Here is a 19,704-nt window from a genome sequence, read left to right as displayed (position 1 = left end):
TTCTTCCTGTGTGGAGCTTAAAAACACTGCAGGATTTACCAGGTTAGTTGTTCTTAGAATCACATCATCCTGTTCGGTTAGTACCACTTGGTATTTTATCATCCGGCTTGGGGATAACCAATGACCCCCCTTTTGTTCTAAAACAGTTATTACCATGTGTGGGACATAGACCGTTATTGTCTTTCCCAAAGTCAATTTGTGAGCTTCCTGTATCAGCAGCACTGTTGCTGCCACCGCTCGCAGGCAACTTGGCCATCCTTTACTCACTGTGTCCAGTTGTTTGGAGAAGTATCCGACAGGTCGCTTCCAGCTGCCCATCTTCTGGGTCAACACTCCCAATGCAAGGCGTTGCCTTTCATGGACAAACAACTGAAAGTTCTTAGTTAAGTCTGGAAGTCCTAAAGCAGGTACTAACATCAAAGCACGTTTTAATTCGATAAAAGATTTTTGTTGATCTGGTCCCCACACAAAAGGAGAAATCTTTTGGGCTTCATACAAAGGTTTAGCAATCAGCCCATAATTCATGATCCACAGGCGACACCACCCAGCCATTCCCAAGAATGCTCTGAGTTCATGAATATTTTCTGGTTCAGGTATATTGCAAATAGCTTCTTTTCGACCTTTTCCCAACTGTCGCTGCCCTTTAGAAATTTCAAAGCCCAGATATATTACAGTCTGGCAAGCTATTTGGGCCTTTTTCTTAGATACTTTGTACCCATTTAGTCCCAGAAAGTTCAAAAGGTCTATTGTTACCTGGATACAGGTCGACTTTTCTAAAATCTTATACTTTAACAACTTGGCAATTAATTTCTTCAATTCCTGTCTGATTTCTGGTTTAATTGGACATTGTTTCATTTTGACTGTTTTTGCTCCTTCTTTTAATTCTACTTTAACAGGCTCTGCCAGTTTTGATTTGCCGGGGATATTTGTTTCCCATACCGTAGGAATTACAGCCATATCTACATCCAAGGGAATTTCTTGTCCCTCGGTTGTTTCTTGGATCATCAGAATTTCACTTGGTTTTGATTCTGGTATTTTTAAGAGAATCTCTCCTTCTTCAAAACTGATCTGAGCATTTAATTTAGACAATAAATCTCTTCCCAATAAGGGTACCGGACATTCAGGTACATACAAAAATTCATGAGTGATTACCTTTTTCCCAAATTTTAAGTCCAGGGGTTTTAGGAATGGTCTGCTTTCCTCTTTCCCAGTGGCCCCTATAATATTTGACGGTTTTGTCCCAATTTTTCCTTTACAGATGTTTAATACTGAAAACGTTGCTCCAGTGTCCACTAAAAATTTAACTTCTTTTTCTCCCAGCTTAATTACAACCAGAGGCTCAGCTGGGTTCCCCTCCGGTCCCCTTCAATCATCCAGCATCATGATTTTAGCCATTTCTTGCTGAGTGTTTCCCTTCCTAGGGCAGTCTCTTTTCCAATGTCCCTCTTCCTTGCACAAAGCACACTGATTCATTCCTAGGGGAGTGTTAAAATTCCTGCCACCACCGTTCACAAATCCTCCTCTTCCACCAAATCTTGAACCTCTTCCTCTGCCTCGTCCTCTATTCACTGTTCCTGTCATGACTGCTAGCAGCCTGTTTTCCCGAGACTTTCTTTCCTCCTGTTCTCTATTATTATACGCTTTCCAGGCTACTTCCAACATTTTATTTAAACTCCTAGAGTCTTCTCCCTCTAATTTCTGAAGTTTTTTTCTTATGTCTGGTGCTGATTGTCCCATAAAAATCAAAGCCAATTGTATTTGTGCTGCCTCAGTTTCCACCTTTAAATCAGTATATTTCCTGGCAGCTTCCTTCAGTCTCTCCAGAAACACTGAGGGAGATTCATTTTTATCCTGCCTTACTTCATATAATTTAGACCAATTCAAATATTTAGGCATAGCATGTTTAATTCCATACAAAATCCATTTTTGATACTGTCTCAATCTCTGTCTGTGCTCCACATTATTTGGATCCCACTGCGGATCCCCAGATGGAAAATTCTGTTCCAAAGTTCCAGTCATATTTTCATTCAGAACTGCCGCTTCAGCCTGTGCTCTACCTGCTTTCAACACCATTTGCTTTTCTGTATCATCCAATAAATTATCTAGGACCACCTGCAAATCACTCCAGTCTGGGTCCTGTGTTCTAATTATAGTATCCACCACTCTTCCTACTCTTTCAGGATCCTCTCTATAAAGTCTGGCTGCCTGTTTCCAAGCCATCAAATCGGGAACTGACAAAGGCACCTTTACATACACCGGCCCATCGTTGCCAACTCCCTGCCGCAGGGGAGCTGTTGTGTGTGTCTGCTGTCGAGTTCTCCGAGAAACAGGGGTGTGAATTACACCCTCAGAGGGACCCTCCTCGGGATCCTCAATACCACTGCTTTCTGGTTCTTGCATCTGTTCCTGATATTCTCGACCCCGATTTCTTTCTCTCCTAGGAGGAGATATGTCTAATTCTGGTCCCTCCTCAGCTTCAGAAATAATCCTCTTTTTCAAACAATCCTTTCCAATATCACATGTTGTACAACACTTTCTCCTTTTTATTCCCTGTTGCAACAGCCAATATCAAACCATTTCCATCCGCTAGTTTACACTCCTTCTGCCAATTTTTTCTTTGCCTTAAATAGAAAAACAAATCTACATAAGGTATTTCATCCCATTTCTCTTCCCTTCTACAAAACAGCATTAACTGAAAAATAGTGTTATAATTCAAAGTACCATTCACAGGCCATACTTCTTGATCTTCTAACGTATACAACGGCCACCACTGATTACAATATTCAATCATTTTGTTCTTTCGCAAATCATCTCCTATGTCTCCCCAATGTGCTAATAAGCACCCTAATGGAGAAGTTTTCGGAATTTTGTCATTTGCAGCCAAATTACTCATACTTTTACTTTTAAACAAATGAGTTAACTTAGATGCCATGATATAACTGTTAATACAATATATAATCACTCAAATCTGTCACACTGTTTTTCTTCGACTGCACTCCTTACGGGATAGCAGAGCCACAAATCCAAACCCCGCACTCACTTCGTGCTTAACTGCACGTCTCTCTCTCACGGTCACGCTCGCACAGTTCTGTAATTTATTACCTTGAGCACAAGTAGGTAACACAATAAACACAAACTCGGCACCTTAGTACTCGGTCAAGATAAACGGTTCCACAATATAGCACACAAGAGGCACAACTTATAGAACACTATAGCCAGCATATAGGTTCCAAGTCTCCGCTATGTCCAGCCCTGCAATAGCTTTCGCTTATGGCTCACGGGCAGACGCCCAGGCTTCCACTCCACGAGGATCCTCTGCCCAACCCTGCGTGGCTTTCGCCACGACTGACAGGCAGGTACAGCGAGGGGACTCGAACCCACTCACAACGGTGGGACTCGAACCCACTCGTTTAAAACAAAAGAAAGAAGTGTCTTACCCAAAATCCAGGGGACGTCGCGAAGAACCTTATGGATCGAGGATCGATGGGTGTCCCCGAGAAATCCTCGGTGCCGGCTGGAACCGATCAGGTCCCCGACTCCTCTGGTCTCCTTCAGCGAGGTCCCATCTGGGTCACCAAAACTTATCAACACCGATGGGATGTAGATAAGCAGACACTTCTTTATTGCGGCGCCAGGTGCACGGGGGATATCTCCTCCTAGCGTGCGCCCCTTGCACCGAAATTAAACTTCTTATATAGAGCTTACACATGCATAAACAAATTATTTCCTGAAAATCATTAGCATGTTCTTCCCCTATTTCCGATTCTGCGCAATAAAAGTTAGAACCATCTGGAAATGAGTCTGGGGTATAATATGGGTAGGTGGTCTATGAGTCGGTGGTCGCGATCTCCCCCTGCCGGAATTACCTTTTGCTTAAGTTCACGGTTTCTGGTAGTTACCTCATGGTTTCTTGGCAAGTACCCATAACTCGTTAAGGCTGGCCTTCTTCATTCTCATTAACCCAAACCTTGATAGCTACATGCATTCTTCTAGTTCTATGTAAGTATCATAAATCAATTGGTAGGTCAACTTGTACTTGTTATCTAATTTCTACATGATTCTAACTTATCCCTTCGTTCTTGGTACAGGATTATACAAGGAATTTCATAGCAGCATCTGGTTACTGTATGAGCATACTTTTCATTGAAATATTTCTTATAGCTTTATATTATTAAAATCAATTGCAAACTATATTAATTACAAACTATTGATTAAATTCTAATTACTAAAATTCTAAGTATCAGTAACAGGAAGAAGGATCAAAACTGCATTTTCTGCCTGTAGCACCTCACACATCCATGGAGCCACGTGAAAATAACACCCATGGGAGGGGGGGAATTGCCTGTTCCTCTCCTACTGCTGCTTAGGGGTTGCTGCAGGATTTTTAGGGGATACTGGGTCATTCAAGGTCGCTCCTCAAAAACCATCCTTTGTACAAAAACGGCTCTTTTTTTGATCGTGAGTGTCTGTTAGCACAGCAGCGTGGGCCAGCCGTGCCCACCTGTGACCCCCACACAGCACCACCCCTTCCATCCCACCGTATGGTTTATCTCCCGCCCCAGGCACCGTAGAGCCTAGCCTCACCGGCAGGGAGATGCAGGTCTGGCCCGTAGAGGCTGATGTAACGTCAAGAATCACTCGCTCCCACACGCGCTGCAAACGCTGTGGCGGGGAGCGCTGCCCCTTTAAGCGCGCCGGTAGGGGCGGGGCGTGCGGCGTGGCGTGGCTGGGCGTGCGGCGGGGTGTGGTACGGCGCGGTGCGCTGAGGTCAGCGGCGAGCGGACGCCGTCACAAAAGGAAGTGGCGGCGACAGCTGCTGTCAGTGGGGGGAGAGGTGGGGGCTTGCAGGGCAGCAAGTTAGTGGGCAGCGTGGGGCGGCGGGAGCCGCGCCGCGCCATGGCCCAGCAGCAGATGAGCAGCTCGCAGAAGGCGCTGATGCTGGAGCTGAAGTCGCTGCAGGAGGAGCCTGTTGAGGGCTTCCGCATCACCCTGGTCGACGAATCCGACCTCTATAACTGGGAGGTGGCGATCTTCGGGCCCCCTAACACCCTCTACGAGGGCGGGTACTTCAAGGTACGGCTTTCCTCCCGTCCCGCCGATGGACCGGGTATCCCGCCGCCGTGATAGTCCCGGGGAATCGCCGCCGAGGCCTACACCCCTCTCCCTGCCGCCTGCTGGGCCTCTTTGTCGGGCTCGGTGAGGTGGCCGGGGCTCCGATGGGGTGGCGGGCCTGCGGCTGTTGTCAGCCCCTCCGACCCCGCGGGAGGGGGTTGGGGCCTGCGGGAAGAGAGAGGGCAGGGAGGCTTGACTCCTGTAGGTGGTGCCCCGCGAGCTGCTTTTCCCGTCCTGGTGCTTGGCAATGGGGGAACGGAGACGGTCTGCAGGGCAGGCTGGCTGAGGCTTGTAGGATCTCTCTCCTCTCCCTCGGGATGCCCTCTGGGGAGAGGGGGCTGCGTCTCTATTCTCTGTCTCTATTCTATTATTTCCTTATTTTAACCTCAAAGACAGGTACCTCATGGCAGGGTGTGAATTTTTCCACTCTCAAGTTGTCCTATTGGCTCTGGTCTGTGTGTATTTATTTTGAAGGGGCTTCCCAACCTTCTCTTACCACTTCGCTTGTAGTGCAGGAGCATCCTGTGTAGAATGATTAATTCAGGATAAAGACTGTTTTTCTCAATACTTCATGGGTTTCAGGACTGATTTTCATGATTATCCCCCCCCCCCCCCGTTTTCCTTTTATTTCCAAACTTTTAGAGGGAAGCCCTCAAAGGGCTGTGGCAATACATAATTTGTGAAGGTAGATAAATGTTTTGAATTCTTCTCTCAATCTTCCTGTTAATACAAAAAAAAACCAAACTTGTGTGGTTATTTCCCTTCTTGTAAGATACAGTAAGCAAGAAATTTGGCAGTGCTGTCCCAGAAAGGGAGCAGACTTAAATTTTCAAAACAATTGGAGGAGGAATTGCATGTTTCTCTTAGCAGTTAAAAAAAACTTGGTGCCTGCAGAAGATAGTTGCATTGGGCATACCCCTTTACACTTGATGTCTGCTTGGTCTCTAGCAAAATATTATCCACTTCAGCTTACTTCTCTCAGGAGTTATCATTTTAGTAGTGGCTTCTGCATCTCCTGTTTCATGCCTTTTGGCTTCTGTCAAACTGAAAAAATTTTTGGATGATCTCTTTGCTTGACTAGCATGCATCTTTAGTGCCTCTTGGCCTCTCTGAGTCAAGATTTAAGGACTTTGTTCCACAAAACCAAAATAACCTGTAGCTTGGGGAATAATATATTTCAGTCACATTCAGTTTGGCCTCATTGTTTTGAAGGAAGAGAAGGCTTTGGCACAAGGCTTACCCTTTGTAATGAGTTGGCTGGCTTAGTCATGTAGGTGTGATGGGTATATTGTTAGACTCACCTCTGTTATTATTCAGGAAGTTGCTCTAGTTTTGGGTTGGTAATTGGGTCATTTCTACATAGAATCATAGAATGGTTAGAGTTGGAAGGGACCTCAAAGATCATGTAGTTCCAACCCCCCTGCCATGGGCAGGGAAACCCTCCACTACACCAGGTTGCCCACAGCCTCATCCAACCTGGCCTTGAACACTTCCAGGGATGGGGCATCTACACCTTCTCTGGGCAACCTGTTTCAGTGCCTCACCGCCCTCTGAGTGAAAAATTTTTTCCTTATATCTAATCGAAATCTCCCCTTTTTCAGTTTAAATTCATTGCCCCTTGTCCTATCACTACACGCCCTTGTTAAAAGTCCCTCTCCAGCTTTCCTGTAGGCCCCCTTTAGGTACTGGAAGGCTGCTATAAGATCACCCTGGAGCCTTCTCTTCTCCAGGCTGAACAGCCCCAACTCTCTCAGCCTGTCTTCATAGCAGAGGTGCTCCAGCCCTTGGATCATCTTTGTGGCCTCCTCTGGACCCGCAGAAGCAGCCTTCTCTGAAGCAGCCTGTGAAGTAATGTGAGGTTGTGCATTAACAAGTGTAGATTTAGGCAAGGTTGCTAGTTGCCTTACCTCGGTATTATGAATGTGATGTGTTTTATGTCCTTGAACTGTTTTGCCTTTCTTCTAAATTCTTCTAACCAATCCTGTGATAGTTATTTTGAGAGTGGGAGACTAAGGTGTCATGATGCCTTCACCCTTTCACAGCAGAGGGATTCCCTTCAAGTGGCATGGCTGGAGTCTGTCATATGTTGTTTCTGTCTCATCTTTCCTCCATGAGGAGCTGTGCATGATGCTTTTTTGGTTTTAGTAGTGTTTGATCTTTGGTTATGCATCTTAAGTTCTGAGCCACTGAAAAAGTGGTCTTAGACCCTCATTCTGTCCCTAGGGAGAAGGAGTCCTGTTGTCCAGAGAAGTGATGTTCTTGGCTTTCTTTGTATTGGGCCTTCAGACAAACCTTTAGATGTGTTAGGCTTGGTTTACTGAATTGTTTAGAGATAAGATTAGTACCCTAAACTTTATTTGGTGGAGTGGCTTCTAGGATATATTCATAGTATATGCAAGGTGAGCACTAGTTCAGATCAGCATCTGATTTATTTTTCAGGTTTCTTGGCTTGATGAAATATCTAGCTTCATCTTTTTTTGTCTTTTTAGTTTCCTAAGATTAGGTAAGCAGGATTAGAAATATGCAATTACAGGATGTAGCTTTTCTTAAACTTTGTAGGAATTTTCTTCCACTTGAGGTGTGGTTTGAGGGTAGGAACTGGAAGGGGAAAGTATAAAGGCTTCTGGTTAAGCTCAAATATAAATATTTTGAGGAAAACCTATGTTTAACATCACCTTAATAAAGAGTTAGCAATGGTTGATTTGGGATACAAACACTTGACTTGTGCTCATGGAGTTATTGGAGCTGGTCATATCAGCTTTTGGCACCTTGTTTATTCTTGGAGAAATATGACCTTTCTCTCTGGGTTGTTGAACTAGTTGAATAAACTGAAATGAGGAAAGCGTTTTCTTTGTGCCTCCTTGACAGGAGCTACTGCTGTTAAGATTGTTCAACATTTCAACAGGTTCCAGTTTCAGTTGCTCATCCTGTAACTCTAGCATTTGATAAATTGAAGCAGAAAACATGTCCCCCTGAATGTTTATTATAGCTATTATTAAGGCATTGATAACCTACTATTTAAAGTCAGGTACTCTAAAAATTCAAGCACAGTATCCAAGCATATTTTATCAACTAATATAGCATGCTCAGATTTGCTGCTGTGCTTCATAGTTTAGGACCTCTCAGCTAGATGGAAAGAGCAGCAGCCTTCAGAAGCAACCACTTTGTGAAGAGTGGCTTATATTGGCAAGGGATAGGAGCAGTCCTGAACCACAAGCTGCCCTTCCCCTAAGTGATCAGCTAAAGGTGTACATCTGCATTGGAGGCTGTCATGAGTCCAGGTGTTTCTGCATGGCTGTCCTTATCCCTGTCAATCTTTGCTTTATCAAGTGACTTAACATAGCTATTCAGTATGACTGAGAATAATGTTTTGGGCAACCCTTTGTTTAAGTTTCAGATTACCATCTTCAAGGAAGGAGTTGAGCTATTTCATGTACTGGTTACCTCTTGTTCCTTGCTGGCAAGGCAAAAGTAGCTCAGGGTCAGTGATGTTAAGTCCTCCAAAGAGGTCCAGTGATAAGAGCAAATGTCTATCCCTCAGCTGCTGTCAGCAATAAATTGCCAGTTTGACTGAAGTTTCTGGTAGAATTAGTTGTATTGGGCTACAGGTATTTGATTGCAATAGGTGAACTTGATTTTTGGTCCCTGGCTCATTCAGAGTTTGTTTAAGGGTGAAAGATGGGTAGACCTTGTGTGTCAAGATGTTGATTTGATCACAGCTCATTCAGTTGAGTGTTTTTTGAGTGACAAAGGGAAGATTTTTCTCAGAATGAAATGCTTCATGTCTAGGTCATAAACAGTGCCAGTTGCTTCTTTGGTCAGCTGGGAAGGACATGGTATGATTAGACAGGTTTTTAGATCAGACCCCACTGGGCTATGTGGTAGTTCTGAATTGCTCTTGAAATGATGGGAATGTGTTTTTCTGGTTTTGTAGGCAGTGCCTGAGCAGTAGAGAACCAAATTGTGCTGTAGTCCACAGAACTATGTGTGAGTAGTTCATTGATGCCACCTTTATGTCATAGGCATCTTCCATTCAGCTGAGAGAGTTCTCTGCTACATGGCAGAACTTCTTTACCTTGTCCTGGTTTTGACTGGGACAGAGTTAGTTTTTCTTTTTAGCAGCCAGAAGAGCTCCATGTTTTGGTTTTAGTCTGGGATTTCTTCTGAGAAGAACGCTGACTGTGCACTGATGTTTGTAGTTGGCACTGAGGCCTCAAGGACTTTTCAGCTTCTCATGTTTTGCCAGTGTGCAGGAGCACAACAGGCTGGGGGGGAGCATGGCTGGGACAAAGGGCCCACGATTCTCCTTATGATTTGAACTTAGATTTAGGATTGAGGGCCAAACTGGCCAATGGAGTATTCTGTATCATGCAGTGTCATGCCCAGTGTATAGATGAGGGTTGACTGGGAAGAAGAGCTCTCGTTCTTCAGAGAGCTCTCTGGGTCTCTTGGAGTGCTCTCTCTTTTACTCTTTTTGGGCCTCTTGCTCGTCTGGGATTGTGGTGTTGGGACTTACCTGTTTTGGGATCATTAGCCTGGGATGGGCCTTTGTCACTGGGTGGTGAGCAATTACGCTGTGCATTGCTTGTTTGTAGATATTATTATCATTATACATATATATTCATATATTATTATTATTACTTATAATTATATATTATTATTAAATTGTTCTTATCTCAACCCATGAGTCTCTTTCCCTTTTCCCCTTTAATTCTCTTTCCCATCCCCTGGGAGTGGGGGAGGGTGAATGAGCAGCTGTGTGGCATTTAATTGCTGACTGGGCTAAACCATGATAACATTTAATTTTGGCAGCTGATAACTAAATGGGGACCACCACAACAATGATTATTAAGCTGTAGTCTGGTGATGATAGGTGCTAATTGGGATAGATTTCAATGGGTGAGGGTTGTGCATGGTGAAACTTTGACCATCTTGGTTGAGCATTGATTGATCTCTCTGTCTACCTTGAAATCCAGTGTCTGTCTTTGACACTTGGGCCTTCAGAGCCTGATAAACCTCTGCCCAATGCCTTGATCAAGCAATGTCTTTGAGATACTTGCAGTACTATTAGAAGGTGCTTCCCGATGGCCTACTTGAAGCTCTGTGTGTTCAGTGCAATTGCACCTTATCACAGCTCTTGATTGTTTTTAAAAATGAAATTATTCTTATTTTTTATAGTTGAATGTGTTCTTGTACTGGGAGCGAACCTTTCAGGGAAGGTGCAAGTGAGAAATTATACAAATAGGAACTTCATTATTAAACACATAGTGCTGCCCAGAAGCATGGTTTGACCAAGTATGCTGTGTCAAGAAGCATGTAGAGTAAAAATCAATATTAAAAGCTCCTTTGATTTAGACTGGGTAGATGAAAAGTGAATAAACCAAACATGAAAAATTAACTGTGGTGGTAGAATTGCTATTAGATAGTTCTAAGGCAATTTATTTCATAAGGTATTTTTGCTACTTGAAGGAGCAAGACTTGACCCATAAGTTAGGAGGGAACCCAAGCATTATGCCTAGCTTTCTCAAGTAATTTGGGGGCTAAATACTTGTCAAGTCATTGTTTTCCTTTCTTTTTGTAACTCATTAACTGTATGCTGTTGGGAGTTCTGTATTGGATCTCAGCTTCTTCCAAGTGATTTGTTTTGATTTCAAAGCACTTTGCAAATATGTGTGGGAATAAATTCTCAGAGAAGTGATTCGATATGGAACTTGCTTACAGATCACTGAAGGCCAGTATGAGTACCATGTTTAAAAGTATGGTATTGTAGGCTACTTCCTAGAAAGCTTAAAATTAAGCAAGTAGAAAATTTAACTGCTTAAAAAACTTCTACTAGTTATGTACAAAAATAGTCCAGCTAGTTTTACTCTTTCAGGAAGCCCCGAAACATTACACTTTTTGATAAGCATCAATACTGATGTAACACTTTCTTTAGCCTAGCACAAGAGAAAAGCAAAAAACCCACACTTGGCGATTTGCTTGCATCCACTCACATACCATTTAGGTTCCAGTAAGAGCCCTTGAACTGGAGGACTTAAAGGCTCATCTGGCTTCAGGTACTGAACAAAACAGCCAACTTGTGTTGGTAGTTAAAAGGTTCAGACACTGAAGAAGTTAATGCTGTTTCAGCACTTTGCAACTGCAGTTGCAGACTAAACACTATCAAAGTACTTCAGAGGTTTGGTTTTTAGCAGCTGAAAGATTTGTCTGACAGCTATAGGTCTCTCTCTTCCTTATGACTCCATCTGATATGGAGAATAAAATTTCCCCTAAATCAAATTGTCGCTGCCATGCCAGGGATGGAGAGAAGAACGACACAGAATTCAGGTGCAGGAGAAAATACCAACGCCAACAGCAGGAGCAGCAGCAGCATCAACCGTTTATTAATTACAAATCCGTATATATATATATAACATGGTTCACAAGGATGGCCAAGGCAATTGGTCGCTTGACCATCCACCTCCCAGAGTGATTGGCTAAATGCTACAACACCCATTTCAAAACAACTTTCCCAGTGTGCCATAAACAAGAGTGCAGAACAAGCTACAGGTGCAAGATAAAGTCTTAGTTTACAAAAACCTCAAACTGTTTCTCAGCCAGCCTGCATGGGAAAAAACTTTCACAGGATGCTGCAGTAGCTGGAGAATTTCTGCTTCTAGCCTTTTAGTATCCACATCAAATAATTAACAGAATTTATATTGAAATATTTTTCCCCCCCGAAATACTACCAAAAATATACAGCTGTTTGCAGACTAACTTAACAGCCATCTACACATGATCAGTATGTTTAGAGTAATTGCCACTTGTCAGGGTTTGCTTTAGAAGATCTGGATATAATAAAATATAAAGTACAGCCCTCAAGGCATTCTCTGCCTAATAAATATATAAAAAGCTAAGTATCATCATATTATTTAAATTATAAATATAATAAACCATGCTGCTGTGTTAGATTTCTGGGTGAAAATTACACTGCAAATTGACTGGAAGTCAAATACAATTTCTTCCCTCCCTATGTAGTCTACAAAACTATAGTTTTACCTGCTTACAATTATGTTCCTGCATGAAATTCATTTCCTGAAAAAAACAGAGTTATGTAGATGCTATTGTGGAGCAAGCATACAACGGCATGCACTTAAGAGCTCTGTATGTCTTGGCAGATTTTGGGAGAGATCAGCACTGAAACAAAGTATTAGCATATCTTTCATATAAACTACTAAAACGGTATGCATGTTAAACTGCTGAGCTTGCTTAACACTAGGCCTATTGTAAAACCGCGAGTTTTCCAAGATGTCAAAATAGGGAGAATCCGCTTTACTGATAAGGACTGTGCTTTACTTGAGTAATGAATGAAAGAAGGTGATACCTACCCAAGGACACAAATGACATTGTAAATACCCTTAGAAAGCCTTTTAACCCTTGTGCACATAATTCAGACTACTGAGGCAACACTGGTTATGTTAAAGGAAGATAATAAAAGAAGTGTAGATAATGAAGCTGCTAACGAGCATTCTTTCAAACAGCATGTAGAAAACTTCTCACTGCAGAACCAAGAAAAAGGTCAACTAATGGACAAGTAAGGAAGACTATGAAAGACCACCAAGGCAGACAACTGCGCATGTGAGATGGACATTTATACATATTAATGATTTCTAGGAAATATCATATTTAAGTAAATTAGTTCTTGGAAATTTCATGAATATGTATGATTGTGTAACATATAACCTCTACGATTTTGCGAATTTGGCGGAGCACTCATGGTGGAACAATCCCCAGTGCTGCAATAAAGAATACCTGCTTAATAGTCTCATTGGCTGTTAAGTTTCTTTGATTCAGCACGCTATTGACCAGGATGGGAGAATACTGCAAGGTGACCAACAGGAGTCAACTGTTTTCCTCTAGCTGCTTTATTCCATACTTCATTGAGTTGTGTTTCTGTACAGGAGCAGCTACATGTTGGGAATTTTAGTCTAAGAAAAGCCTTATGCTATACATATGTTTTCAGTTTTAAAAGTATCTAGCCATACAAAGGGCAATAATGGAACATAACAGCTCACAAAAAACATCTCAGGCTACGTACCCTGTCATATCACAGAGTTTCAAGTAACATGCGGAGGAAGTACCTGCACTACGAGGGTGGTGGCGTAGGGGACAACTGCAGAAACTGATTCCAAGCACTTTCCTAGAAAACCCACAAAAGTCCCGTTTTCTCATTCTTGGGCATTCAGCATTATTCACTATAACCACTACTCAGTCACTCCTACCCCACACCTTATCCTAGTTTTCATAGTCTCTAAGGAAAAGCATTTTCAGCTGAGCAAAATAGTCTCCAGAGACTGCAACAGCAGTAACTTTCACTGGCACTGAAGGCAGTCTGGGAAGTTGAGTATCAGATCTAAGAGCCTCCCTTGCTGTACCAAAAGGGTTATGCATTTCCCAGATCAGTACAACTTGCTTCCATATCCCTCCAACCCTAAACTGGTCCTGTGAAATAAAGATTATGCACCTCTTAGAAATAGCCCCATCAACACCTATAAAGTACACCAAGACAGGGTTTTGAGTTATTAGGGCAAAATACACTTATATGCCCATTGCAAAAAAGAATCAACAGCCAGTGACCTTGGCTATGCCACCATGCTCACTTTCTGCATTAGGCACACACACAGTTCAACCAAGCAGCACAATTGCCTCTAAAGGCCTCTGCGTATCTGACCCTTAAAATTACTCATGCCTACTGATACTGAAAATTTGAAATAGTATTCTTTTTGTATATGTCCATCTGTATTCTTTTTATATCTAAACAATAGATTATTCAAGAATGCTAACAAGCAGAAAACTAATCACCTTGAGCTAAGCATAGACCAGATATACCTTGAATAACAGCCAGAACTAGTTAACCATTAGAATCAAAATAAAGGACACCTAGATTCTTCCTCAGAGCACATGCTCCAAAGAAATTTCAACCAAAGGACATTTAAAAAATGACCACCAAAGGGTCCTGAACACCCCAAAGGACTTAGGGTGCATGTATAATCAGGATGCAAATATTATCATTAGTTTTCAGAAATAGGATGAATATGTATAATCATTCTCGGAAATCTAGTACATATGGATACAACTGACTTCTATAAACTCTACTAATTTCAACCAAAAGCAGACACGTTCAGAGGAATTATCCCCTATGTCTCCAGCAATACAATAAAGAATGTCTGCCTTCTAAAACTTCAAAACAAGTCTTAGAGGGTTTTTCTCTGCCAACTTTTACGGTATCATTACTCAGCATTATACTGATTTATACCCAACATTGTTAGTTCTGGTGCAATACAGAATTATCCTGCAGATGTCCAAAACTACTCAGCCTTTAACTGTCCCACTGGAAGCAGAAGTTTACACTATACTACTCAAAGCTTATGGCCAACAAGCTTGCTTTTTTTTAATGCCAAACGCCTCAAAAACTCAACAACTTTATCAGACTTTAAAGGACAAAGTGGTTCAACAAAATGGCAGTATCTTTTCCTATGCACCAAACCCATTGACAAGTAACATGACTAGCATTCATTTTAACATTCACACAAGCACTACCATCCTCAACACTACTCTTGTAAATGGACACATTTCTTGGAAGTATACAAATAAAAATGCAATCCCCCACTTTTTTTTTAAAAAAAAAAAACACTTTAGTGCACTTGAACACACCCAGACACGAGGCTTATATTTCAATATGAGCATTTCCTTACAAAGATGCTTTGTAGTAACCAAGGAGCCCTCCTCCCCTGCTAAGCAATCACACAAAGATAAGAGAATTCCTTTTAACTCCCACTTTACACCCACCCATTAGTACAGTCATGAATATCTACTTTAATAGGACTGCTTTCAGAGTTTTTTAGAAAGCTTAATTATCACTTTTGGCATCAATTAGGTCAGCAGAAGTTGGTGCTTTCTGAAATCTGCTGGAGAACATGATAGCTCACCTACCACTGTCATACGAATTTAGGAAGGGAAAATGAAAACCATTACTATCCCAGGAAACAGCAGAATCCGCATATAGTATCTACGACATCAATTATATATGCTTTTGTTTCAAGTCAGATTTAGAATCGGAGTAAGTGAAAAAAAAAATTGCTCAACAAGGATTTCTCCCTCCCAAACAGGATACCCTACAGATTTCTTGATGCTCAGTCTCCTCATTTCTTGGCCACACAGCTGCTGAAAGACTTTAAAGTGTATTAACTTTTAGTCCATTATCATCATCGTGAGCATTAAATATATACATTCAAACCAAACTAGTTTTAGCAGTAGAGTAAGGATCTGTCTGCAATTCGAGACACTCAATACAGCTCCAAAATAGCATGCTATGCTTTGAAATTTGGAAAACTTGTCCCTTCCACCTCCCCTCCTGTTCAGAGCAGGCTATCTCCAAAGCAAAAGAGCTGCTAAGCTGTCTGCAGACAGGGAGGCAAGAAACTTCTTCTGATGTTGGTTCACTGATCATAAGCACAGTTATGATCTCTAAGTTTCAGGCCTGGGGAATACCTGATTGACCCTCGCTCTGCTGTTGCATATAGTTTTTTGGATGGTTATGTCTGTGGGCTCCACAGAACCTCCCAGACAACTCACCCAGCCTGTAGCCTGTTTTGGACAGCTGCCTAGCCTCCATAGGCAATGGGCAAGGTAATGATGGTAGCCAGCTCCCAGTCCTTTCCCTAAGACTCCTCTGATCCAGGTAGGATTATTGTGTATGCAAAGAAGCACAGATAGTGATTTCCAGTTCTAATACTGCCTGAAAATACAAGATCATGTGCAACTAGGTCCTGTTGTATGGCAAGAGGGGAGCTGTAGCACAGCCCACTTGCCATTAGAATAAAAATGGAAAGCTTTCCATTTGGAAAGATTGAGCACTGTTGGTTTGCATAATTTTTCCATTGTTTGCAAGCTCATGGAAACAGAGCCACAGAATAATCCTTGGATAAGGTAAAATACAACATGAATTTTTTTCTTGGATAACAATGCAAAGAACTGTGCCTCCTGAAATTTCTTGCCAGTCTGTTCAAGAGATAGTAACTAAAAGCATGTAGATATGGCAACCAATCATTATTACCCAGCTGGATTGAGTTGAGATAATGAACTAATTACTAATCAACTCAAGGTACCGACCCTGCCTACAAGAGGCAGGCCATTTCCTCCTGGCTGCGGAAGATGCAACAGCGTCCTTGGTGCCGCAGCCCAGGCTGGTGAGCAACATGTAGATAGCTTTAGATCTGGTTCGTATTATGGGAATTAGTGGAAGCTTTTGACTCAGTGTTGGAAGTGATACCTGAAAAGGAAACTGAACTTTCCAAGACTCGTTTCAGAGTTTTAGAAAGCAGGTATTCTTTATTGCAGCGCTGGGTGCACGGGGGATTTCTCCTCCTAGCGTGCACACCGGCTTCTGGACAGAAAATTAGTTATACACTACAGTCATGCATAATTCATAACATATTTACATATTCTTAAACAATTGGTTAATTTTCTCTCGCTTTTCATGTAAATTACTTCGCATGCTCAGTTTTCCTCCTCCGCCCCTTTCTTTTGGGTCTGGGGTGTAATTAGGGTAGGTGGTCCGTGAGTCGGTGGCTGTGATCTCCCCCTGCCGGAATTACCTTTTCCCCCAAGTCACTGCATGTTCACAGTTTAGAAAAACATGATAACAAAGTTTATGCAGTTTCTGCAGTTTCTGGGATGTTCCCTCCAAGGGCAGACAGTTCTTGATAAAGAGTCTCTGTTTTAATCACTGCTGACAGCTTCAAGGATGGACGTCTTGTTAGTTTCTGTAGGTACGTGTAAATCACCTACTGCCACTGAACCCTTCATGAAACTGCTACACAAAACTTTAACCCCTTTATTGTTGGGTAACAATTCCCCCCTTTTCTTTATCCTTGCGAATTCTTTCGCAAAATTTCATATTGTTCATGTTTAAGAATTGTGAGTAGCACCCAAACCTTACTAGTCAATTTGGTTAATTGGTACCAGAACATAAAGTTTACAATTGTTAGTATTGTTACTGCTACTAGTACTACAAGCAAAGGATGTATTAATAAGTTCAACACTCTAGTTGCTGATGGTGAATACCCTACAAAAATATTCCACCAATGATGTTCTCCATCTTTCTTCACTCGTTCCAGGACGTGGTGTATTTCTTCAGCGTCGTGATGGACAGTTATCAGAGTTTTTTGTCCATTTTCTCGGACTTGCTTCAGCAATAATCTTAAGTCTTCATGTTGCACCAGTCTTTTCAGCAACGCTGAGTTCATTCCAATAGGGGTAGGCCACAGGTCATGATACAACGTATAGTTAGATTTTAGTAATTGATAAGATGTGATGGGAGCTAAATAACTAAAATCACATCCTGTGATAGTTACAAAATTACAGATACAAAGGTTAGAGTGATCATTCATATTTCCAGTAACGTTATCTACCAAAATGGAATTACAGGAAGTTCTCATGCAAACACAGCCATTACCTATATATACAAGTACAGTTGTAGGTTTTTCGTCAGGATGTATCTCAAAATGACAAACATTCTGTTCAGTGTCAAGACAGATGTCTTGAGCTCTGATGGTATTGCTTTCACAAATGAATCCTCGTTGCCCTTGCACAACACGTGCTAGTGTCAATTGTTTGCCATTTATTCTCACTCTTTCGTGCCCACACTCTGTGTTCCAAGGGATACAGTGTAGTCCCATTGTGATTCAATCCTAATGCAATGATTGGATATATTGTGTATACCGAAGCATTGTGTATAGTTAACACAAAGGCTGTGACCATATCATTTTTGGGATCATAAGTAAAATTAACTAACCGCCACCAAGATTGGAATCTTTTTTCAAAATTATTTGCCTTATCCCATATCACTTTCCGAATCTCATGGGGTAAAGTGCCTTCTTCACCTTCCTTTATAATCATAGCTGTTGTGGATTGGATCCATAATTGAGCTTGGATGCAGCTGAGAGCTAAAGAGATATTGTTCTGGGCTGCACCAAGTGCATCTGTAATGGACAGATGGTCTTTTTCATTTATGTTCTCCCACTGAGGTAATGTACGTGATAAAAGCCACTGTTCACTTCCCAGAGCCAAAAGGGAAGATGGTAAAGGATGTTACAATAACTAGTGACCTAAACGAATTGGAACTAATTTATTCATTAGGACCTCAGAGTCTATATTATTTAGAACTCCCATTCCTGTTCCCAGGATACCGGTAACATCCCTCTTCAGTCGTTTTTCGGGGAAGATATTTCGTCTATGTAACCACATTGTCCACCCCATGTAAGAGGTTTTCAGAAATGGTGAACAAGCTGGCTGGATAGTGGAGATGTTACTTTGCATTGACAATTCAACTCGTCTGAGGGATTGTGACGGGTTAAACAATATCCGCTGTTGTCCCGTATTCTGAATTACGTAAGGTCCAATTTCAAAAAGTAGAGTATTTGGCATAGGTGGCGTTGTGCTAGGTGGACTTGCTATCATGTTAGGGCTGGGAGTGATTGTTGTCACTGGTTCAATAATGCCCATTTTGAATTTAAATGTGAGTGCCATGTCACCTTTCTGAGTATTCCAGAGGCAAATTATAAAGACACTCTGGGTTAATGTAAAATTGCTCCAGCATTCTAGTTTTTCATTTTCGAGGGCACAAAGATTCTTTGTGAGCACAGAATTATTAGTTCCTTCTACAGTAATTTGAGTCACTTTCTCATGGATGGTTCCATTGATCATTCAGCAACCTATTTGGATCCCTTCTCCGATTGTTCCCATCAAGAGGGGAGCCTCGCTGTCCTTGTCCCAGCCCCACTCATGTTCTGAGTATATTTGCATTCCATGCATAACCACAGTAGCTAAATTTAAGTTCAAAGATGGTCCCATACTTCCTGTGGACTTAAGGTAGGTGTGAGACCATGGCCAACTTAGAGTGGAAGTGTTTACCATTCAATCATACTTATCAGAATGGTGACAATTAACATCGGGTCAGTCTTATTGTTGTTGGTCCTGTGGCTTCTGCTGTCCATTGTTCCTCAGGCGCTTTCTTCACCCGGGAGTAATGAATCCAAGCAGGTCGTTCTCTGATCTTGATCGCTGTGTAGGTTGTCAGCAATATCTGGAACGGTCCATTCCACTTCTCCTCAAGGGGGTGACCTGAAATGGTTTTAACATAAAGCCAATCTCCAGGTTTGAATGTATGCACTGGAGAATCTAATCCCTGTGCCCTGGTGGACATTACTACTTTGTTTACTTCTTCCAATTGTTTTCCTAATGCTATCAGATATTGTTGTAAGCCCATTTCTCCAACTTGACTGAGATCTTGCCCTTGATACCTAGTTTGAAATGGTTTCCCATATAAGATTTCGAAGGGACTCAATTTTTCCTTAGTTCTTGGTTTAGTTTGAAGCCTTAATAAAAACACAACTAAGCAAAATTTGTCAAGAAACCAATTTGAGATGGGATCAGGTCCTTCCAATTGCCTTATTAAGTGATTAATTTTCTCCACCTGCCCGCTTGCTTGGGGTCGATAAGGTGTATGCAATTTCCAGTCGATTTCTAAAAATTTACTAACAGATTGCACTA

The 19,704-nt window shown here is 41.9% G+C and overlaps 1 protein-coding gene and 1 pseudogene across 1 annotated transcript in view; one reads left to right on the top strand and one right to left on the bottom strand.

The window, feature by feature from the left end:
* The first annotated feature begins 4,846 nt into the window (after positions 1-4,846).
* LOC147526254 (ubiquitin-conjugating enzyme E2 R2) overlaps positions 4,847-19,704 on the top strand; it is a 105,337-nt gene continuing 90,479 nt past the window's right edge. Inside the window, exon 1 of the mRNA XM_086630263.1 lies at positions 4,847-5,073. Within this exon, the coding sequence (XP_086486389.1) occupies positions 4,897-5,073 (177 nt within the window). The 5' untranslated portion in view covers positions 4,847-4,896. The remainder of the gene's footprint in view (positions 5,074-19,704) is intronic.
* On the bottom strand, positions 5,151-18,612 carry LOC147526255 (uncharacterized; annotated as a pseudogene).

This window comes from Tauraco erythrolophus, chromosome W (genome assembly GCF_009769465.1).
Source record: "Tauraco erythrolophus isolate bTauEry1 chromosome W, bTauEry1.pri, whole genome shotgun sequence".
NCBI classification, from domain to species: domain Eukaryota; kingdom Metazoa; phylum Chordata; class Aves; order Musophagiformes; family Musophagidae; genus Tauraco; species Tauraco erythrolophus.
Note: the sequence above shows the minus strand (reverse complement) of the source record. Positions and strands in the feature narration are given on the sequence as shown.